Here is a 24,356-nt window from a genome sequence, read left to right on the forward strand (position 1 = left end):
TGGTCTTTCAGAATTGAACTAGATGTTAAATTCTTGGAGAACCCAAACTTCTTACTCTAATATGTCTCTTTTTATTTCCCCATCTTGCTCTCTTTGATCCCATGAATAAGACCAGTGTACATTTGAGAAGATTGCCAAATATTAATTAAATAAAATGAAAGTCACTCACCATGGCCTGAAGTGTCCAAGTGACAGAGAAAACAAAATATAAATAGTTAGACATATGACAGGTGAGAAAAGAGTATAATAATGTTAAATAAGCCTAACACTTAAAAATAATGTCATGCTATAATGGCAGGAATCTGAGCTAATTGTACAGACATATCATGCTTTCCAGCATAAGATTTTTCCAGGCAAGATTTTGTCTTTCCTAATTTAAAACTAAAGTGATGACCTTCAGATGAAGGTTTTCATAGCAAAATTGAAGATTACCGGTATCAAGAAATTGTGCACGTTGTTGCTAAAAGGGAAACTTCAGTTTTTCTGAGGGAAAATATATTTTCATATAATAAACTATTAAGAATATGCCTCCAGAAAAACATGAAAACAATGTGAGTGATAGAAAACATTTCTTTTTCATGTTGATGGGCTATCTGTTTTTAGAATTTAATACAGACTATTATCAATTCTTTGCATCTCTAAGCAGTCCCCAGCATATTTCCTTATAGGAGAGTTTGTCATTCAGAGTTATGTTCAGGGCTAATAAAGGTTTTAATGACTTGGAAGCCATGGTTTTCTTTGGAGAGTGGAACAGCTTATTAATTTGGCTAGACTTGATCTTAATATATGAGAATAAAGAACTGATTAATATTATCTGCATGCTTCATAAAGTACTAAAGTTTACTGGGTTAAGATGAAGACTGTCAAATCTAGCCTTCAACTGCAAAGTAAACTTGTGGTCATCAAAGCCCAGTTGCAGCAGCCCACTTTGCATGCTGTGTGACTTCTTTCTGCTCAATTATAGGGCCATTTTAACTCAATTTGTAATTTCAACTAATATCAAAAGCTGTCAAAAGGTTAGAGTTATTTCCTCCATCTAATAGATTTTAAAGAAATAATAAATATAACACTTGCTAGCATCCGGCTTCTTCTGTGTTTTATTCTATGATATATTTACAGGCTAGGCATTTAATGAGAAGGACAATATGACATCTAATAAAGATAAAGACAACGTATGCAGTCAAAATGAATTAAAACAGGAGTGACTCACCACATCTCGTACAATAGGCAGAGTTTTTTTCCTACGGAGATCTGGCATACTATCAATACCATAAAGTCCCCGCCCGGCTCTGAAAGAGGGGAAAAAGGAATGATTTTAATGGTTAACTGACTCTTTATAAGAAAAATTCCACTCTTTGTAGTAAAAAGGCTGTGAAAAAAGGTTAAAGGATTATCATGCTGGTTCAGACAGCAGCAAAGATCCAAGACTCAAGGACCTTGCCCAAAAATGAGAGACTGACTACCACACACAGTGATCACTTGCCTTCTTCGATAGTTGCATACTTTGAAACTTTATACATGGTCTGATTTGACACATTGTTTTACTGTACCACAGAGAGGACAATTGAAATTGTTACATATATGGAACTTTGCACCTTGAGGAAGAAACAGAACCAAACCAGTTTTGGTGAAAGTTTGGTCTGTCTGCAATGGTAAAAAAAAATTACTTTTATTGTAAAAATACTATCTTTTGTGTATACTGCATCTTCACAGATTGAACTCCAAAGTGGCATCTCAAGGATTTATAGACACATCTAAAATATTAGTGATTATTCCAATACCATAATTTCCACATATCTGAATTATCTAAAGATAAATGCACAAGATTATAATAATTTGTTATACAAGGATGTTCACTGCAACTTTTTTTTTTTGTAGTAACAACAAAAGCTAGGTAACCTAAATATTCAACAACAGTATACTGACTGAATGAATTATAGTATATTATACAATGGGAAGGATGCAATTGTTAAAGTGAATACGGTAAATATATATGTGTATATATGAAAAAATACTTATAGTATGTTAAGAAAGCAAGTTTGCATATTATTATGTTTCGTATGGTCCCACATTTGTATGTGCGTTTATATATGCACAGAAAATTTCTAGAAATATATTCACCAAATTGGTAAACCGTAGTTACCTCTGTGGAGTGAGAGAAATTGGGTGATAGAAAAAGAGAAGACTCTCCCTATGTTATAAATCTGTTAATGTCCAATGTTTTTATAATAAGCATGTGCCATCTTTGCAATTTAAACTAATTTTAAAATATATTAATATTAATGCTTATTAAAATAAGTTTAATAGATTGAATTTGTTTTACTGCATTAAAACTAGTCTTTTTATACAACCAAAAAGGTGCTAACGTCATTGATGATAGCTACTCCTTCCACTCACTTGAACTGCAAAACCCCTGCTAACCTCTAGCTGAGAGTCAGCTTTTGCACCAGAAACACCACAATTCATACTGCTGGGTTTAGGTGGGCAGCTCTGCCATTGGAATAGGCTACAACAGCCAATAATAGGTTATCAGCATTTTACTGTCTAGTTTTCACTGACTCAGAGATTGTTTCTTCATTTCTGCTGAATTTAACAAAGGGAAACCTTTGTCTTATTGGATCTCTCTTAGTAGCCACAGTCTTAATTCAAATACTTCCAGTTGTACCAATTTGGTGATCTTGGACAATTTACAAAAATGCACCATACAACTCATACAAAATATTAATAAAAGCAAAATATTAATAAAGATAAGATGGTAATAAATAGTAATAATGCCATAAACTACATGTCTGAAAATGAGGACCAAATGCAGTAATAAATGTGAAATATTAAAACCACTGCACATGGGTCAGAAGGATGTCAGTGACGAACTGAATATACTTAAAGTCACACACTTGAAGTAAAAGTTACCTGTATATCATAGAACACAGGACAAGAGTAATTATGGGGCAGAGATCAAGGAAGAGGAAAGAAAGAAGAGGGGGAAGGAATAAAAGATGGGAGGGGAGACAGTGTGTGGTAAGGGGAGATGACACCTAAGTAGTCCACCACTGAACCTGTGAAAAAGGAGTTAATACAGCTTCCATCGTTTTCTAGAATAATGCCAATTGACACTCTGTAGGTTAAGGATTGTGATAGTCACAGTGACAGTCAGAGATCAAGAACTGCAATCACAAAAGAATCATTGGCAGCATCTTCTTATGAACTGCAAGAAACTGCAGAGTATATAGGAGGAGGAAAGGGCAGTGAATTTTTTTTTTCTTTGCAACACTCATCTTCAGAAAGACTACTACTCTCTCAGTGTGACGTCTTGCTTCCCTCCTATCCTATTTCCGTATTCTTGCCCTCTCCCTGCCTTGACCCTCCCACATCCCAAACATCAAATATATGGGAAAAGGATTATGTGAGTGGGTTCCTAAAAGGATTTTTCCAGTTTCATTTGCTCCAGTCTAAGGCTCTGATTCCAAGCAGTTTCTATTTTCTCTCCTCTGTGAACAGAATAATAATGGCATAAAATGTACATCAATAAATGTCTTTCCACCACATTACATAGCAATCATACTAACTAACTGCCTCCAAATATTTTGAAATGTTTTGAAGTTACTTTAATAACTTTTTAAAGAAATATTCAATTGTGATAATGGTTGAGAAAATGATTTATAAACTGCCAAGTGTTATATAAATGATGTGTTTTCTTCCTATCAATAACAAATTATTTATTTTCTTTATGTTTTCCTTCTTATGGAACTTAAATTCCCAAGCCAGCCTAGAATTTTGAGCAACCTCATATTTTCACAAATTCAGGAATCAATTACACATATATATGTTCTTGAACCTCACACTTCACCCTTATGCTTCTCTTATCAGAACAGAGATATCCAAGAACCCAGGCCAAACTTGAACCCAAGTTAGAAGATATGGATCCAAAATTCATCTCTGTCGCCTCTGAGCTTGTCATTTACTTTCATTAAACCTATATTTTTAAATTGCAATGCAATAAAAATGTTCTCTTAACGTTCACACATAGTCCCCAAAATGTTCTTTATCAGGTTGTGTTTCCTTATAATTTTACATTTTCATCATTACTGTAAGAAGTTTGTATAGATGTATACTTTAATGAGCTTATCCATCTAGTAATAATAAAACTTTTATTTCAAACCTGAATCTTAAAAAAAAAAACAAACCTGCCCTAATAGCCTCACCTCATGAATAGAGAAGTGCTTGGTGAATACTGTGAAGCTCTACACAAATATTTTTGTAATATTTACTGAGAGACTTCCTAACCAGGAGAGATCTGGGAGCGATTAGATAACAAGAAAATGGTGAAGCCTGGAAAGAACAGTAGGTAAGTAAATTATTGCCTTATAGGCAAAAGGTCAAGTTCATGGATATCCATTAAAGAAATGAGCTAGGCTTGATGATCAGGAGGTCACAGGAAGTCATCAACACAGGCAACAGCAGACAAGTAATTCTGAAGGGAAGCCTAATTCTAGGGAAGAAGCTGTCTGATTTCAACCCTTTCTGGTATCGCTGATTGGATTAAGCCATCTTTAACTGTAGCAAGCAAACTAGCTAATTCTAGCTGATATTTACGTGGCGCTTACCAGGAGCCAGAGAGAATGCTCTCCATCATAGCCAGTCTTTACAAGCATTACCTCATTTTATTCTCAAAAAATCCAATAAGGTATAACTACAATTATTTCTCTCATTTTATAAATGAGGAAATGGAAGCATAGAATAGTTCAGAATCATCCCAAAGGTCATTATCTAAGTCAGAGATAGCACTGCCAAGATTTGGCTTCCCATACTCTACTGCTTATATGATTACATTATTCCACATTTACAACAATAATATGAGTTGAGGTTTCCCATTAATCCCATTTTACCTTTAAAAATTGAGCAATTTCCCTAGGCCTAGAAATATCTGGCAGAGCTTGATTTCCATTGCAGGAGTGTCTTGCCTCAAACCTCATGTTCTTAATAACTAATATATGTTTTTTTTTTGGTAGGAGGAAATCAGAGGCCTGTCCTAGTAAAGGTGCTGCTAGTATTTGAATTTAAAAAAATGTATTCTAAGGGTATTATCTTCGAATTAGAAACACTGTATTACTGTATAAGATAGTCCCAATCCTTCCCAAGTGGTTCCTCTCCAGCTATTCAAGTGTTCTCCCAAGGAAAAAGGAGACCTTTAGACTACAGGCGTTACAAATGAGATAAAAGTATCAGGAGATCTACAGAAATATCTGGAACGTCAATGATCACATATAATTGACAATGGATATAATTTTACAGGCTAAATTGAGATGTGTTCTAATCCAACATTTGTTCTATTAAAAAGTCTTCATATTTTTCATGGTTTTATTCCTTAGTTCTTTGCATAATTATACTAAAAGAAGTTTACTGAGTTTAATAACATCTGAGTATAAAAGTATATGGCTATATACCTTGACTTGGGTTCAGTTAATTATCTTGTTACAGAAAAAAACACATATCGTCTAAAAGATATATACAGTATGCTGTAATTTTTAAGAAATTTGATACACAGGTAGAAGAGGTAAAGCTGATTTTTATTAAGTACATAGTAATTATTTTTAATCCAAAATTGATTTGATAACATACGGAGTCTCTACGGATTGAAAAAGAACTCTGAGAAGGCACCAGGAGAGTACTGCATGAAAACAATTAAGCAGGTTTCCTGAAAGTATTACTTTCTGATTATGGGACAAAGATGGGCTATTTCCACATGTGGATGCTTGATGCTTAATTGGTAATATTCAGAGACTTGCTGATTTCCATTAGAAATCAGAAAATTGTTAGACTCTGTTTATATCCAAAGGAGTTGTTAAATTTATTGAAGACTACAGGCCTGAAAAAACAAATTATAGCGCTTCTGTTTATTTCTATGTTTCCAAGGCAATTATTGGGCAGGGCTATATAATTAATCTTTTTTAGCATTATGGAATATTAAGGCAATGTAAAGGTTAACAATAAATCATATTAACTCCCTCTCCTCTAATATAGCTGTACTCTCAGGCTTTTAAAAACAACTCTTTGTATTTATTTCATTACTTAATGATGATAAACATACAATGATCTATATTGCTTTTTTTGCTTAACATGATCTATTTTACATACATTTTAACACACTTTTCTTGATGATCATTATATACTTTAATTATTCCCCTGCAGCATATTAGGATATGTTATTCAGGATATTTTCTTTTCATTTTTTTTTTCACCTTCTGGAAAAGATTTCCATTACTGTCAACACCGAATGAGTATTTATGTTTGTGTAATTGATGACTCACTCCTCACAGCCAATTAATCACCAATTCCTAATGATTTTTTGATTCTTTATCTCATCAAAACTAAGGCACCATCTATCATAAGATAAAGCATTATTTTATATATCATTGTGAAAAAATCAAATTAATCTCTGACACCATGCTTTCTTAGCAATTAGAATTTAAATTTTATACTTATTGAAAGGGCACTCTTTAAGTGATTTTGTCTATGGCATAGATTTCTGTCGTATGTCATGTACATTTTTCTATATATGAAAAGGAAAATATAAGCAAAACAAATTGTTATTCCTTAAACTTCTCATTCAAAATTCAACCTTTCAGAATTACTCTGCAACCCAGAATTGTCACTGTCTGGGACTTTTTCCAAATTATCGCCCTTTAAGCCATCAAGAGCAACGGTTGATCGGGCATTATGGAAAACAGTGCTCCATTACTGTCTCTTGTATTCCCAGAAGCAGATAGTTCTGCTGCAGATTTCAGTGATGGTGGGCTCTCAACCTTACCAAAAGCATCAAAAGAGACAAACGAGACTCTGATCCTTCCTCCAATCATCACTGTTTTTCTAAACTGAAGCATTAAGAGATTGCAATTGTCCAGCCATACCACTAGCAATAAAAACAAAATGATTACACTTTCCCAGGGCACTTTTAACTAAGTTTACAAGTGTGCAGGCTTGTAAACTCTTACAACTGCTGCTTGGCTACCAATGTTTTTAAGACACCATCGGTTATTAAGATGCATCTCCATTTGTTATAAAGTATAAAAATGTGCATTGTAGAATTGATAAAACGATTCAGCCGTCTCCCTCTTGAACTCTCCCCTTGACAGTGCCCTAGTCCAGGCTTTCCTATCTTAACTAATGTCTTAGAATTTTTGCCAGCCCATTTTTTACACTGCCAACAGAGTGATTTTTCTAGAACACAAATTTGAAGATGTGTTTTTTTTATACTGAATATGCCTTAGCGCCTACAAGCGCCTACAAAGAACAAACCCCTTTACATCCCAGTAAGGTACGATTTCTCCTCCAGTCTCATCTCTTTCGACTTCTCGCTAGACTTCCTTGCTCCAGTCATCTTGAACTCCTTGCAGATCCCCGGAGGCATCACACTGTTCCCTACTTGTCTGCTTTCACTCTGCTATTTCCTCTGCGGGTACTGGCCTCCTTGCTGAGTGGCATAAGCTAACACCTACTGACCTCTCAAATGAAACTGGAACAGAATGCTCATCCGTCCATAAGGTAGATGTCAATCCATCCTCCCCATCTCAGCCAACTCTACTTGACTGTGACCTCAACATCAGGATGCCCAGTGGAAGGGGCTGGGGAGTGAGGGGAGGAAAAAGGGGGAGGACCATGCCTCCCGCTTTTCAGTCACGCTTCTCAGCAGCTGTGGGTTAAAAGTAAATATTTGTTACTGAGAGAAGGATATCCTACTTTTTGGTTGAACTGGGGCAGAAAAACACTGGAGAACAGTTGTTCTAAGTCTTCTGCCATGACCCCTGTAAAACCGCATTCTGTTTGTTTACATGGAAGTCCCTGCTAGAATATAGGTTTCCAAAAAATGGGAAATAAATCTTACTCTTCTCTACTCCCCTAGAGCCAACTCTGGCATGTAGCAGGGAAGACTGAAACACGGAAGGTCAAGTGACTAGGCCTTGACACTGGAGAGATGAGACATGAAGCAAGCCATGGTTTTTATTATCTCTGCTTCATTATCTCTGAAATAACACCTAAAAAGAACAAGACAGGAGCCAGAGGACCAGGGAGAAAGGTAAGGACCACACACTGAAGTGGGGTAGCAGGCAAGGACTTAGTCATTGGAAGAAGATTAGAGCCTAGTTACTCCACCAGGAAATATTTTTTAACCTCTGTGAACCTTGATTATCTCATATGGAAAATGCAAAATTTACCTTCACAGTGGCATTGTGGGGAGCACTGATTGAGGAGACATGTGTAAGTAGATTATGCATTATTGGTAGCAATTATTTTATTATAGACTTGTGTAAACAGGAACATGATTGAACTTGATGGAATGTTTGCTGGCCCACTGCTGCCCTACGGCTAGTGACATTCCTCCAACTAAGGAAGAGATTAGTAACAGTCTCTGGCAGGCATGCACTTGTGGGTAGCTATCTACTTAAAGAATTAAAGAAAGAGAAGGGCAGAAAGCCAAATTTGTAATTGCATCCCATGCGGTATCCTGAGCGTTATTAACTTCCTCTTCTGACTCAGCTTTGGTCTAGACTTCTTTCCTCTGCTGGTCTCGTTTTGGTGAGTGCCTCAGCCCTGATGAGCACGCATCTTGGCTGAGCTTATTCCTTGCCTAACCCTCATCTACAGTCCTGGTCCCAGTTATTTAACTTTATGTTGAACAAAGGTCTCACAGATGCTCCAACCAAGTCCATTTTTTCTGTTAGCTCTAATCTTGAAAAACACTGCTTTTATCCTCTCAAATAATTGTCTAAGCCCTGACTTAAAACAGAAATAAAATTCAAAGCATAAAGCTTCTCCCTAGTACTAATCATTCCAGACTCCTCTATCCTCTCTTCATTACTTCCTGGGTTCTCTGAACTGTGGCCGTAAAGCAGGATATTTGTCTTTATTGAAAATCACATCTAGTCCTCTAAACTACCACTGATGATCTCTGTGGAGGGAACTACATTAGAGACCAACACAATGTCTCTCAGTAAAACTGGCACAGCCATATTTCCTTTTGCCTTGGAGTGATCACTAGTTGCTTGGGGGAGAGTGAGATGAGCCACTCCTGTGTATCTACTGGTTCCGCATTCCTAGATTCAATCAACTGCAGATTGAAAACATCTGGAAAAACATAATCCAGAAAGTTCCCAAAAGCAAAAATTGAATTTTCTGTGTGCTGGCCACTATTTGCATAGCATTTACAACTATCTAAATAGCATTTACATTCCACTTGCTATTGTAAGCAATCTAGAGGTGATTAAAAGTATACAGGAGGACGTACATAGGTTATACACAAATACTACACCATTTTATACAAGGAACTTAAGCATCTTCAAATTTTGGTAACTGTGAGAGCCCGGGAACTAATCTCTCACAGACAGCAAGGGGTGAGTGTAATCGGCTTGAGTTTAGAGGCCATGGTTGTAAAAAAAATATAGAAAATTATGTGCATGGGGACAATGCTGCTCCCATTTGCGAGGCCAAAGGGAAATGAAACTTTGTCAGGTTCAGCATATTCTTATCCTCCAACTCTTGCTCATTCTGGGCAAATGTTAATAAAACAGTGAACTGGCATGTTGAATTGCCATCATTTTTTTTTGTTTGTTTTAACATCTTTATTGGAGTATAATTGTTTTACAATGTTGTGTTAATTTCTGCTGTATAACAAGGTAAATCAGCTATACATATACACATATCCCCATATCTCCTCCCTCTTGCGTCTCTCTCCCACCCTTCCTATCCCACCCCTCTAGGTTGTCACAAAGCACTGAGCTGATCTCCCTGTGCTATGCGGCTGCTTCCCACTAGCTATCTATTTTACATTTGGTAGCTTATGTACGTCAATGCCACTCTCTCACTTTGTCCCAGCTTACCCTTCCCCCTACCCGTGTCCTCAAGTCCATTCTCTATGTCTGTGTCTTTATTCCTGTCCTGTCCCTAGGTTCTTCAGAACTATTTTTTTTTTTAGATTCCACATATATGTGTTAGCATATGGTATTTGTTTTTCTCTTTCTGACTTACTTCACTCTGTATGACAGACTCTAGATCCATCCACCTCACTACAAATAACTCAATTTCGTTTCCTTTTATGGCTGAGTAATATTCCATTGTATATATGTACCACATCGTCTTTATCCATTCCTCTGTCGATGGACACTTAGGTTGCTTCCATGTCCTGGCTATTGTAAATAGAGCTGCAATGAACATTGTGGTACACGACTCTTTTTGAATTATGGTTTTCTCAGGGTATATGCCCAGTAGTGGGATTGCTGGGTCATATGGTAGTTCTATTTTTAGTTTTTTAAGGAACCTCCATACTGTTCCCCATGATGGCTGTATCAATTTACATTCCCACCAACAGTGCAAGAGGGTCCCCTTTTCTCCACACCCTCTCCAGCATTTATTGTTTGTAGATTTTTTGATGATTGCCATTCTGACTGGTGTGAGGTGATACCTCATTGTAGTTTTGATTTGCATTTCTCTAATGATTAGTGATGCCATCATTTTTAAATGGTTTCCTTTCTCTTTCTTGCTTTCATTCTCTTACTCTTTCTCTAGTTCATACAGTAAATTTGTATATGACTTGACTTCACTGTAGTAGGCAAGGAGCATGGTTGTTTTGCTGAGTGCCTGGAGCACAGTGGATATCAATAAATAGTTTTTAAGTGTTCTTGAATATTTCCACAAACCTGTCAGCACTTTCAAGTAAAGACATCCATTTTAGAACCAATTATCTTTCCTGCAAATGATTTTGGATGTCTCCTTTTCATTGCTTGGATTTTTATACTATCACCATTTGTCCAGTTGCAGAGGCTTAAACTCCTTAATAACAGCTAATCCAAGTCGAAAAACTTAACCAACCTAAGAAATTATATATTCTAAGTCTTGTATTTTAGGCATACAGAAACTCAGCTGCAAAAAACTTGCTTGTTCAAGATACCCAGCTTACAGCAGCTAGCTAGAAATTCTCAGGACTCCAGAACATCACTAATGCCCTTCCCTCTCCTTTGCTTCTAATATCCAAGAGGTAACAAGCCTTGTCCATTTCCATTCATCACAGTTTCTTTTCCTTCCTCACATTGTCTCTCATTTGTATCTTTCTTTATTTGGATCACCACAATTTTTGTTGTGAATTTTATCCTATTATACCTGGAATTCTTTCTGTTGACTTTCTAGTTACTAACTTCCTTATCTGCAGTTCATCTTGAACAGAACTGCCATGTCCATCTTGCTGTGAGTACGTAGCCATGAGGCTAACATGATGAAAGCAATGTTTTAAGAAGACCAGTCTGGCAGTGCTGTTCATGATGGATTAAAGGACAGATAAAGGAGACAGAGAGATGGTCTAAAAGATTGTTGAAGTAATTCTGGATTCCTCAATGAGGGTCTTGACTGAGGTGGTTTCACCACTTTCTTTTTCAACCCCTTCATTCCACTTTATGAACTCTGGTAAAATTTCCAATTCAAACTACTATAATATTTTAAAGAGTAAATGGCCTCGTTGCCAAGGAGAGCCTTTGTATTCCACTAAACTACTTTCTCCTTTCCTAGGCATTGACCTCTTACCACTCTGTAATGCTCCTTAGTACTTTAAGCAGGCTTTTCCTTTCAAATCCTTGTTCTTTTGAAACATTGTTTCAGAAATGCTCACTACCTCATTATTCATTTTTACATTATTTTTCAAAAGCTAATGTCATTTTTAAGTTTTTAAAGACATAAAGGGGATGTAAAACATTCACCATTCTGTTAGTAAAGGGGATTGCAGGCTATATTTCTAATTATTAAAAATATTTTTCATAGCAAAACAACAAAATGGTCCTAGGTTTTAGCACACAATGAGTTGCAGAAGTGAAAACCTATAATGCAGCTGTTAAACACTCCCCTGAAAATTTCTCAGTGTTAGTCTTACGGGGACAGTGTCAGGTGTCAGGGATTAACTTCTAACAACTCAATTATTATATGTACTTTCTAGGGCTCATTTCCTTAACAGATTGTTTATCAAATAGACAATATAGCATTTTCTAAGGCTTGCAATTCCCTGCACAGAAAACTTTTCTTACGCCTCCCATAACATTATCTGCACCTAGATTAAACTCATAACATCACATACTACACAAAAGAAAACAAATAAAATATGCAGCCCCCAAATTTTCTTGTGACTAAGCAATTGTTATTATTTGGAAAAAAATGTCCCTTTAATTAAAATTCTTGCCACATAGGGTCTTGATTTAGGGTGCTAGTTTTTAAACTCCTAAACTAGGCTTCTGTGGCACAAAGCTACAGTAAATACGAAATTGTGTGTATTAATGTTCCTTGGTTTAAAGCTAATTTTCTTAGTAATCTCTCTCTGGAAAAACTCAGCATTCGTTTAAATATAGTTTATAAAATATAATCATTCGTAAATTAATGAAATACCAGCTTCTTAATATGCTTTACTTAGAGGCCATTAAATACAATCAAATATACAATAGCAAAGAAATTACATTTCTCAAAGCTGAAACCTCAGATTCCTTTTAATCATAATATTCTTTAGAAATATGCTGTCTTGAAATATTTAATCCCCTGAAATTTTAAACACTCCGTCTCCTATCAATAATGAAAATTAGTTTCTTAACAATTCCTCTCCAATCACTAATGAAAACTGGTAGTACCTAAAGGCAGAGACTAAGCCATTAGGTGGCTGCCAGACTTTCACAGCCCAAGCGGCCTCTTATTCTCTATGTTTTTTGAATCCTTTCTATAATTTGCTCTATGCTAAGAGAAACACTAAACATGGCCCAGAATTTAGCTCAGAATAAAGACACACCCTACCCAGTGGTCTACCTTTGATAGGTAGTACCAAGAAAGATCCTGAAGCCCTGCTCACCACAAAGGAAAAAGAATAAAGAGTGAAGAAAACTGAAGCTCTGTGTATCTCAGGAAGTACCCCGTTCACAGATAACATAACCGACTCAAGCCCTGATGATAGGTTATCCCATGGCTGTCTCATTATTTTAAGGGATATTACAGAATTCTTGCAGTAGAATTAAAATACACTTTTAGAAAAACAATAAATATATACCAAGTACTGGTTTAGTGAATTGCCAACCAGGGAGTGGGTGTTGGAGGGATTCCAACTGAAACAAATATGCAGGGACAGAATATTATAATATTAATTATTTATTTTAAAAAATGTTTCTCTGGCCACTGATTCCAAGTCTGTTACTTCTCTCCCTCAATAGCTTCAGTCTGTGCTCTGACTCCCTGGATCTCACATCCTATGGCTGGAAAACTTCTGGAACCACTGGACTCAGCGACATTCTCATACCTATGAAAGCTTCAAGCATAACCACCTATTATGCTTAGCAAGTTAAGAAGTGGCTTCCCTAACCTATCCATCTGCTGAAAAATCATTCCTCTGCGACTCATGCAGGTACTCAGAGGAGTGACTGCCCAGGGTTGTACAAGGGATCAGAACCTACGAAGTTAACAAAATTCAACTGCGTGATCTTAACTTTATTTAACAGCCAAGGACCAATTTGACCATGCTACCACTATACTTAATTTACTCCTTCTATAATGATAATTATTTGCTCATATCTGATTTTCACTCAGATTATGGACTCCTCAAAAACAGGGACTATATACAACTTATTTTTCATCTCTAGTATTGAGTATAGGATTTGACATATGTTAGTATTAGTACATATACTACTTAGTAAATAACAGTAAAATTAATGATTGGAAGAATTCTTTTCAGTTATTTTTTAGACATTCCTTTTTAAGGCAAATAAATATGTACATTTAGAATCTCAAGTAATTAGAAATCAAAACACTGTCTCAGTTCTCTTGCCTGCCTCAGGATCTGGAACAAAGATTGTTATTCCAGAAGGTATGCTTCTCTGAAAATTGAAAAACAAATCAAGTCATTATTTCTCTAATCCAAAACATTGTTCTTACTGTTCTTAGCTTTACTTAGCCAATGCAATCAGGGGTTAAATAGAGAATAAGTATTGTTTGCTCCTGATGGATATGCCTTGCATTTTCAGGTACAGTTACTGGAATTGAAATGGAGCTTTAAAAAGCACATACCCAGCCAAAAGGTAATTACAGTTATTTAAACAAAGGCAAACCCGTCTATGTTTAACCTAATGTGTCATCAACTCTGCTAGCACTGTCAAACTAGTATTCTAGAAACACTTTTTAAAGCCAGTATTTCAAACAAACAAACAAACATAGATGTAATTAGAATGGAAGAGAGACAGATGAAACCAAACCCTGTAGACTTGGGGGGTCTGACTGTGCTGACTGGAGAAGCAGAAAATGGGAAAACCTTGTTTATTCTGCTTGGCGCCTATGAGGAAAACCTTATCATGTTCATGATCAGCAATGTTCTCTCCGTATATGTTGATATTGGAGCTGGTTTTCAATGACTGTATATGAGTCTCTGGATTTGGGCAAGAATCATCTGGCCCGTGGTGTTTAAGTATAGTTACTTGAGAATGGGCATGTTTCTCAATATGGTCATTAACACAAAAATGATACAAAGATCTACCTGAATTTTTCCCTTAGCTGTATGCCTGGCTGTCCATGCATCCATCACATGGATCTCTCCTCAGAAGTTTGGTACAAGAACTCAGCAACTTCCATGCTCGCAATACACGTCAAGTTTGTTTGTAAAGTGCAAGCAATATGATAATGGAACGAAGGTAGCATCCTTAACCAGTAGGCAAGTGCTGGCCACAGGATATATTAGCTCCTGGAATCACAACTTGGTAATTTTTCCTCCCGATGCAAGATAAATCATTTGAGCCAATAACAATTAGGGTCCCATAAAAAATGCATAGGTCTTAAGAGTGAGTGAATAAGCCAGTGAGAAGTAGTCTACTATAAGCCCTTGCCTTATAACCTGGGGGCAACATATAAGGGAAAAATAGACTTTTGCACCCATCAAAATACTGCTGTAGGGGATGGAAGCTGAGGTTGCAACCTGATCTGAGTCCTGCTCACAGGCTAGGCAGCTCTCATGCAAACTTAATCCTTTTGATTTTCTCTAGAAAAAGCAACTAAGACTAGATTTATCAAATATGGTATCCCTACCTAGAAGTCTCACTAGCATTGCATTCATTACACTTTTTATCTTGAGAGAGAACACTGAGACAAAAAATGAGAGTTGGGGGAAAGGACATTTGGTACTATTACTTCCATTTTATCCAATGCAACCAGTGGTGTACTGGAGCTGGTCTCATGGCTCTGGAGAGCAGACTGTATACATCTTTCCCCAACTCCACATTCAGTGATGTCACTTTGATAGCTTGAAATTGGCTATGGCAGGATTACTCAGACCAGGAAAATAGGCAAGCAACACAAATTAGGGCCTTATTCTTTAGTGGAGAGCCGGCTGTAAAACACCAGCAGACCACTAATCATGACGCTCGCTAATAGTCCCAGGAAGGAACTCCTACAATTTGACACTTCACTAACTGAACTAACTCCTTCGTTCCCATTCATCTCTATCTTTGACTGATGTGGGTCCTTACTATCTTTCGACATCATCTTTGTATGAATATTTGAGTTCTTAGTGTCTTCCTCAGAAACTCAATTGAAAGGGAAATCAGCACAAAGGGCACAAAGATAGTCATGTTATTTTCAGCAATGACTTCCTGATTCTCTGGTCAAACTCATTCATTTCAACACTTACTGATTTCCTACTGTGTATCTAGACTACTAAACTGCTGTGGAGTGCTGGAGACAATTTCTCATGGGTCTCTTGCATTTCTGCACACCTTGTGAGTAGAGACCGACTTTGTTCTGGATTAGCCTTTCACAGATGTTCGTGGCATGCATATAGAGATACCGTACTCTTCTGGAGTAGAAGACAGATTTGTGTGCTGACCAGTAGAGTAAATACAGTGTCTCCTTCTGGGGCAAAATTTAGCTTGTTCGCTTTCAAAAGATTGGGGCTTCCTAAGCTCAAAGACTGACACAAATCCACTGTGTTCCTTGCATCCACCTAGGTCTGTCACCACATTGCCCCTGTGGGGCTTCAGGGACAAGAGAAACTGTTGCAAACATGAAGCTCATGCTATCTGCTGTGCCATGAGTAATGAAGTTCTTTGTCTCTGATCCAGGTGCCTCGTGTCTTCTGCCAGCATCTATGAAATTACGGTAGGGTAACTTGTCAGCTAGTCTGTAGGGTAAAATATCAGGCCCTTCATAGTTCCTGACATGGATAATATAAAATAAGGTTATTCATAGTCTTAAAGAGACATATAAACTTGTTGAGATGTGATTATGTATAAATACATGTAATTATAAAGCACTGACTTGCATACAACCAAAATGCATAAAGCTACATCAAGTAGTACAAAGGGGGAAAGATCTGTATCATAAGTACTTGAATCTGTCATCATGAAAAAAATTATGGTACAGCACTGAATTTCATTAAAAAGTAAATAGTTTATGCCACACAACCCTCATTCATGATCATGCTTGTACATGGAGCATTAATCATCTAATTAGTAACACAGCAACTAATTTAAAGAACCAAGATAGAAAAGACATTCAACAATATCACTGATTAGAAAAATTAACACTTGTTTGGCTAGACAAAAAATTTTAGTCTAGTAAGTTGTTTATATAATAAATGATATTAAACATTTCTTCAATTTGTTGAACACCAACAATAGGGCAGGTAGTGCAATAGAGTCTTTACAAGCAGTCTTTGTAATACAGTAGCTTTTCAAGTAGAAATTATTATTTCTATTTTATAGGAGAGGAAATTGTGTTCAGAGAAGAAGAACCTGCTTCTCTCTTGGAGACTCTGAATTACCTAAAGCAAGACTCCTTGCTCCATTTCTGTTTGACCACATAGACAAACACTGATAAGCATAAATATATGGGGGCCAAAATAATACACAGGTAGAGAACCAAAAAGCAATTTTATTATCTTTTCAAAGAGACAAACTTACCACTATTGAATACTGCAACATGCAAACTGCCTCTACTCCCCTGCCAAAATCCACCCCCACCTCAGCACTACCAATCCCCTTTATCCAGCTTTACTTTTTTCTATTTTCATAGCTCTTATGACTATCTTACACGTTACATAATTTACTTATGTTTATTTTTTATTATCACCCCTACAAGAATTCAAGCTGCACAAGGAGCAGGATCTTTGTTTTGTATCCAAGTGCCTTGAATAAACACATAGTTGCTCAATAAATATTATGGGATGAATGAATGAATAAACAACCATTAACTGTTCAAAAATAATAATTATTTATTGGGCTCTTGCTATGTGTCAAGTACTGTTATAGCTTCTTTACACACATTAACTCATTTAATGCATACAATATATCTATGAGATAGAATTACTGTTATCCTTATAAGTTAGCATACTACAGTACAAAGTATCTTGCTCCAAAATCACACAACTACTAACTACAGAGCTGAGTTTTGAACCTGGGAGTCTGGTTTCAGAGTCAATCCTCCTAACCACTGCATCAGTGATGGATATTCATAATGATAACCTGAGCCATTTCAAGAAAAGACAAATATTATGTATTAATTATTTTAAGAAGGCAGAGATGTATGTAGTACTTTTAGAAAGATACTTAACCTAAATTATTAGAATAAAATATTAATTATTTAGGTATCTTTAACTGGCACTTCGGTTTTCTAGATAATTAACTTACATGGATTATCCCATTCCCTCAAATACCTGGTTAATTGTAGACTTCCAGTGGGCATATTGTTTCCATAATGTCTTCTCTCCTATCCTTCCCCTAATCCTTCTCCCTTTTCTGTTCCACTCCTGTCCTTCCTCTTTTCTAATTCTTGATGATCACCATCATCATCACCAATATCAGCAAAGTGGTGCTGGGAAAACTGGACAGCTACATGTAAAAGAATGAAATTATAATACTTCTTAACACCATACACAAAAGTAAACTCAAAATGGATTAAAGACCTAAATGTAAGGCCAGACACTATCAAACTCTTAGAGGAAAACATAGGCAGAACACTCTATGACATAAATCACGGCAAGATCCCTTTTATCCCACCTCTTAGAGTAATGGAAATAAAAACAAAAATAAACAAATGGGGCCTAATGAAACTTAAAAGCTTTTCCACAGAAAAGGAAACCATAAACAAGATGAAAAGACAACCTTCAGAATGGAAGAAAATATTTGCAAATGAAGAAACTGACAAAAGATTAATATCCAAAATATACAAGCAGCTCATGCAGCTCAATATCAAAAAAACAAACAACCCAATCCAAAAATGGGCAGAAGACCTAAATAGACATTTCTCCAAAGAAGATATACAGATTGCCAACAAACACATGAAAGAATGCTCAACATCACTAATCATTAGAGCAATGCAAATCAAAACTACAATGAGGTATCACCTCACACAGGTCACAATGGCCATCATCAAAAAATCTACAAACAATACATGCTGGAGAGGGTGTGGAGAAAAGGGAACCCTCTTGCACTGTTGGTGGGAATGTAAATTGATACAGCCACTATGGGGAACAGTATGGAGGTTCCTTAAAAAACTAAAAATAGAACTACCCTATGACCCAGCAATCCCACTACTGGGCATATACCCTGAGAAAACCATAATTCAAAAAGAGTCATGTACCAAAATGTTCATTGCAGCTCTATTTACAATAGCCAGGACATGGAAGCAACCTAAGTGTCCATCGACAGATGAATGGATAAAGAAGATGTGGCACGTATATACAATGGAATATTACTCAGCCATAAAAAGAAACGAAGTTGAGTTATTTGTAGTGAGGTGGATAGACCTAGAGTCTGTCATACAGAGTGAAGTAAGTCAGAAAGAGAAAAACAAATACTGCATGCCAACACATATATATTGAACCTATAAAAAAATGGTTCTGATGAACCTAGGGCCAGGACAGGAATAAAGACACAGACGTAGAGAAATGACTTGAGGACACAGGGGTGGGGGGTAAGCGTAAGCTGGGACGAAGTAAGAGAGTAGCATTGACATATATACACTACCAAATGTAAAATAGATAGCTAGTGGGAAGCAGCTGCATAGCACAGGGAGATCAGCTCAGTACTTTGTGACCACCTTGAGGGGTGGGATAGGGAGGGTGGCAAGGAGACGCAAGAAGGAGGGGATATGGGGATATATGTATACGTGTAGCTGATTCACTTTGTTATACAGCAGAAACTGACACAACACTGTAAAGCAATTATACTCCAATAAAGATGTAAAACAAATAAAAATAAAAAAATAAAGGGAATTCTAATGCAAAAAGAAATTTTTAGATTAAGTAGCGCATCACCTAGATTTACTTAAGAAGCACAAGATTTATTTTTTAGTGTAAGTGGTCTTTAAAACGTGCTGCAACTAAAGGCTTACTCTGCAAAACTCCAATAAAAGAAACTAATTATGCAAAAACAAACAAAAAACTAAGGTGTCCCTGTTACTTTAAATTGGCTCATTGTACTGTGTGAGAATGAGAATTCTCATATTGTGAGACCCAAAACTTTAGTGATAACTTCTATTTAGGACTCAAGCTATTGTTATTTCAGATACCTTGGATTTTATTTTCCATTAGAAATGCGTTATATTTTAACAACACCAGCACAATGCTTTATATTGCGAGTTATAAACGTAACTGTAGATCACCGCATCGTAGACTTCTGATATTCACATGAATTTTGCTCTTGCCAGAGCAATTTCATAAGTCAAGAGCCCTTGCCTTGCAGTTTCATTTTGCTGTAATTTTCCAGATTGTTTCTTTGACCACACTAACAGTTGACTCCTTATATTCACTATATGTATTAGAAGCACTGTGAGACTCCCATTTTTATATTACACCTGCTGACACGTGCCACAAATAACTTTAACGCAATTTACTGTCTGGTCTAGACAGAATCATATCTGACAGGCATTTCCTTCACCTGATCCTGGCTTACTGCCCAACTATGAGGATGATATGCTCTGTTTTGGAAGCAGAAGAAAAGTAATAGAGTCCTTAAATATTGTGAGTATTGATTCATGGTCCAAGCCCTAATAAGCAGCAACATTTAAATGTCTAAACAGGGACAATTTAATATTGCAATTCATTAACCATTTTCTGAGAGGGATGCTAGCCTACACTGCTTCAAGAAGGTAGAGGTGAGTTCAGAATAATCACAATGGGGAAAAAAAAGCAAACCTTTGCTGTTATGGAAAATAACTTCTATTTATGTAAATGAGAACTTAAGCTCATTGGAGGATGAGGGGTAGGAGCCTTATGAAGATCAACTTAGGCACAACAAGTGGGTGGTAAATGGATAGCACAAAGAGAAGGAGAGATACTATTACAGAACAAAAAAACCCCAGAAAAATCATTATCGATACTATTTTTAGGAAGGTAATTTTGGAGCTTTTGTATAGAGCCTAACATTAGGAATATTGGTACTCCTAGATAATTGAGTATTTACTATAAATCCAATCTGTTAGGCATTCATACTTTAATATCATTGATTTTTTATTCTGTTATCTTAGATGACAGTAAATGCTTGATAGAAAATTAAATTATACCCTGATCCCTGAAAGTAAGAGCTTAATAGTTCAGCTAGAGAAATCTGTCCTTAGATATGCCTAGTTTAATCCTATACCAGTCATACATTCTCAGAAACACAGCTGTAATTTAAACTGATTTAATTACTTTCCTGTCATCTCACTGGTAAGGGAATTTTAAAGGAATACTACAATGTACTCTCTCCCTGTGTTGTTGTGCCCTATAACACACTCAGAGAAAAGGGCTTGGAAAGGTGAGGGGTCCGCTTGCCAAATCATATTCTGAATAGTTGTAAGTAAGGAGTCTGGCTCCTAGTTAAAAACCTATGTGGAAGAGATATGGGAACATATGTATATGTATAACTGATTTACTTTGGTATAAAGCAGAAACTAACACACCATTGTAAAGCAATTATACTCCAATAAAGATGTTAAAAAAAACACACAAAAAAACAAAAACCTGTGTGTGATTTTTCAGGCCTCACCACAGGCAGTTATGAAGCTCTAAGTATCAGCCCTCGCGGGGTAAAGCTGCCCTCCCCAAACCAGACTGGGTGCATGGCCAATGCACTGCTACTTCTGGAGAGAGGTGCGGTCAAGGACTCAGTCCCCTGGTTGGTCACTGCCTTTCACATATTTAGATTCCTAGCCCTGGGGACTTCATTCCTAGGTCTCTCTGAGGCCTTGGACAAAGGTCTTCTTTAGATGCTTCTCAAGTTCTCCTTATAGGGAGAGGGAAACCTTAAAGATACATTTTTCCCTACTCTGATTCAGTACTCAGTACTTTTCCACCTTTAACCCTTTCCCCTTTTCCTCTCTGTTAAACACACATCTCAGGGTCAATGAAACTGCTGGAGCCCTCTGTACTGGGCTCTCTCAACAGTGAGGACTCCCAGGTCTGCACTGATCCCCATGGCCCTCGATCAGTGTTCCATGGGGGAAATGGAACAGGGAGAATCAGCACTTTCTCTGGTTTTTAACTCCTGCTTATACCATCACAGTAAGTGATTAAAGTCTGAACTCTTTCATTTTTGGCTTGTTGCTTGAAGCAGCTATTCTGGAGACCTGGCAGCTCAGCTCTCACCTACCCCCACTCTAGCTCACCTGAGTTCCTGACAGTAAAAAGTACAGATATTTTGCAAAAGGCAGAGAAAATTCAAAGGTGATATGACAAGGCTCTTTAAATGTTTAAAGAACAAGTTCCATGACAGAGAAAAGAGACCTGTTCTTTGCTGCTCTAGAAAGCAGAACTAGGACAAACAGGTGGAAATGACAGCAAGTTAGAAATTCAATCATCACCAATCACTATAATTACAATAAATGTGGGAAAGAGCCAATATTTATAGAGCCTTTACTGTGTGTGAGGCATGAGGCATGATGCTAAGATATGTACAAAAAGCATCTCATTTTTTTTTCTCCATGTTAACACTTTTGAAAAATGAGAATCTAATGTTAGTGGAAGGACTGCTTAATGAGCTCCTTCCCAATGGAAATAGACAAGGTGAGGTATATTGACTATCTATTATGATAGTGCAGAAAAAAACATCTTACATTGTGGGAGAGGATGAACTAAAAAGCCAAAGTTGCCCTGAACTGGCTAATCATCAAAATCACCTAGAGAATTAAAGTAAATGGAAGATAGAATGTATTTGGTTTTTAAAACAGAGGACTATACTACCAATCATCACTCCTTTTACTATATTCCCCTGACCCAAGAGGTAATTTAGCAGGATTCTGATTAAAGAGATCTAGAGAGAGTCATGACATATATATTTTAAAAGATCCTTCAGTACTCTGATTATGAATCAGGATTAGGAAACATTACTTCTAATATCTCCCAATTCAAGAAGTCTGAGAGCAAATATTAAAATATTATTATTAAAAGAATAAGGCTTATTTTAGGATTATTTTCACATGTCATTTAAGCTGTGCTATTATGAAATAATTTACATGTAACAATGCAGGTGACTATATATGATATAAACACTCTCGTATTTACTACTTAGTTCAAAAAAATGTTTCCAATATTATTTGCCTCTCTTCAACCTTATCCCTCTCCTCCAGAAGTAACTATCCTGAATTTTCTGATAATAATTCCCTTGTTTTCCCCAATACTACTCTGTTTTAATTACTAGAGTTTTAAACTAAGTTATTTGACTGGTAGGATAAGTGCCTCTACCTTGTTCATTTTCTTAAGGACTGTGTTAGCTTATTTTCCTTTCTGTCTTCTGTAAAATTTTTAGATCACCTTTTCAATTAAATTTTAAAACCTGTTGAGGTTTTAATTATATTAACTACCTATCAATTTACAGAGAATTGGTATCTTCCATTGGATCATCTATGCACTGAGCATGATCTCTCTATTTATACCCTTTTTAAGTGCTTTCAGTTAAGTTTTGTGTTTTTCTGTAAATGGCACAAATATTATCTACTAGATTGTTCCTATGGTCCTTATACTCTTATTGGCATTGTCAATTCTTCCTTTTTACTGAATTGCATTTCTAACTCATTATTGCCAATAAATAGAAATGCAATTGACTTTTGTATATTAAGCCTATCCAGTATTCTTTCCAAGCAGGCTTCTTAAAATAATTTGTTTCAAACTTGATTTTTATATGTAGACCATTGTATAATCTGCAAATAATGGTAGCTTTGTTTCCTATGTCAAAATGTTATAGCTTTTCTTTTTCTTTTATCGTGGTGCTGTTTAGAATCTCCAAAACAATGCTGAATAGAGGTGGTGCTATCACAGACTTATTTCCTCATTACTGGCCTAAAGTAAATTTTTTTAACATTAAGCATGACATTTCCTATAGGTTTTTGTTATATAAATTCATCAGGTTAAGAAATTTTTCTTTCTAATTCAATAGGATTTTTTTCAAAAACCACTAATGGGTTATCAATGCTATTGAATGATTATTCATCATCTATTGAAATGGTCATACAATTTTTCTCCTTTAATCACCGTATAGGTTAGATTATCTACTGTTAAACTTGCACTCCTGGGATAAACCTAACTTGATCATGATTTATTATCTTTTTATACAAAATACTGGATGCTATATAATACTGTAGTTAGTAATTTTCTATATACATACATGAGTGAGCACAGCCTGTAACTTTCCTGCTTCTTATTTTCCTGATATGATTTGACCAACATGATTATACTAGTTTCATAAAATAAGTTGGAGAATGTTATCTTCTTTTTCTATTATCTGCAAAAATGAGTGTAAGATGAATCCTTCTAGGGTCTGCTTTTTGTATGGATCTCCACTACAAAGTCTCACTTACAGAGGTCCCAGGTCCTTTTCTTATATGGCCTGCTTACCGCCAAAGCTAAAGATGTAGGCTTCCAAGATTAGCAGATACCCCTGGGCCAGGTGATACTTTATGTTTGCTTGTCTCTCTGGATTTGCAGTTCCACTTGAAATTTATGAGGGTTTTCCTTACTTTCTTGCAAGCTCAGCAATACATTTAAGAGGATGATTTTTATATTTTATTTAGAAATGAGTGTGTGCCATACCTTGAGTGGGGAGAAAGATAAACCTCATCTTTAATTCATAGGAGAGCTTTCCCACGATAATGTAACATCATCTGCTTGAGTGACTAGAGGGGAGTATTCCTAGAGTTGGTGAATCTGGGATGAAACAAAGATGGCCAAGACTATGCACTACTACAAGAAAGGGTTGAGAACATATGCATTTGCAAAGTGGCAGCAATGAGACAAAATAAGATGGAGCTGCAGTACAACAAGCTTTGTAGCTTATTTTACATTAATTCAGCTTCAGTGTACTCTAAAGCAGCAGGTTAATTTGAGCAGTTTT

At 36.3% G+C, this 24,356-nt stretch overlaps 1 protein-coding gene across 1 annotated transcript in view; it reads right to left on the minus strand.

Moving 5' to 3' along the window:
* The window catches only part of UNC13C (unc-13 homolog C), a 591,483-nt gene that overhangs the window by 394,634 nt on the left and 172,493 nt on the right, over nt 1-24,356 (minus strand). Inside the window, 2 exon segments of the mRNA XM_036844585.1 lie at nt 170-175; nt 1,211-1,289. Coding sequence (XP_036700480.1) covers nt 170-175; nt 1,211-1,289 — 85 coding nt within the window.

This window comes from Balaenoptera musculus, chromosome 2, assembly GCF_009873245.2.
Source record: "Balaenoptera musculus isolate JJ_BM4_2016_0621 chromosome 2, mBalMus1.pri.v3, whole genome shotgun sequence".
In the NCBI taxonomy this organism is placed as follows: domain Eukaryota; kingdom Metazoa; phylum Chordata; class Mammalia; order Artiodactyla; family Balaenopteridae; genus Balaenoptera; species Balaenoptera musculus.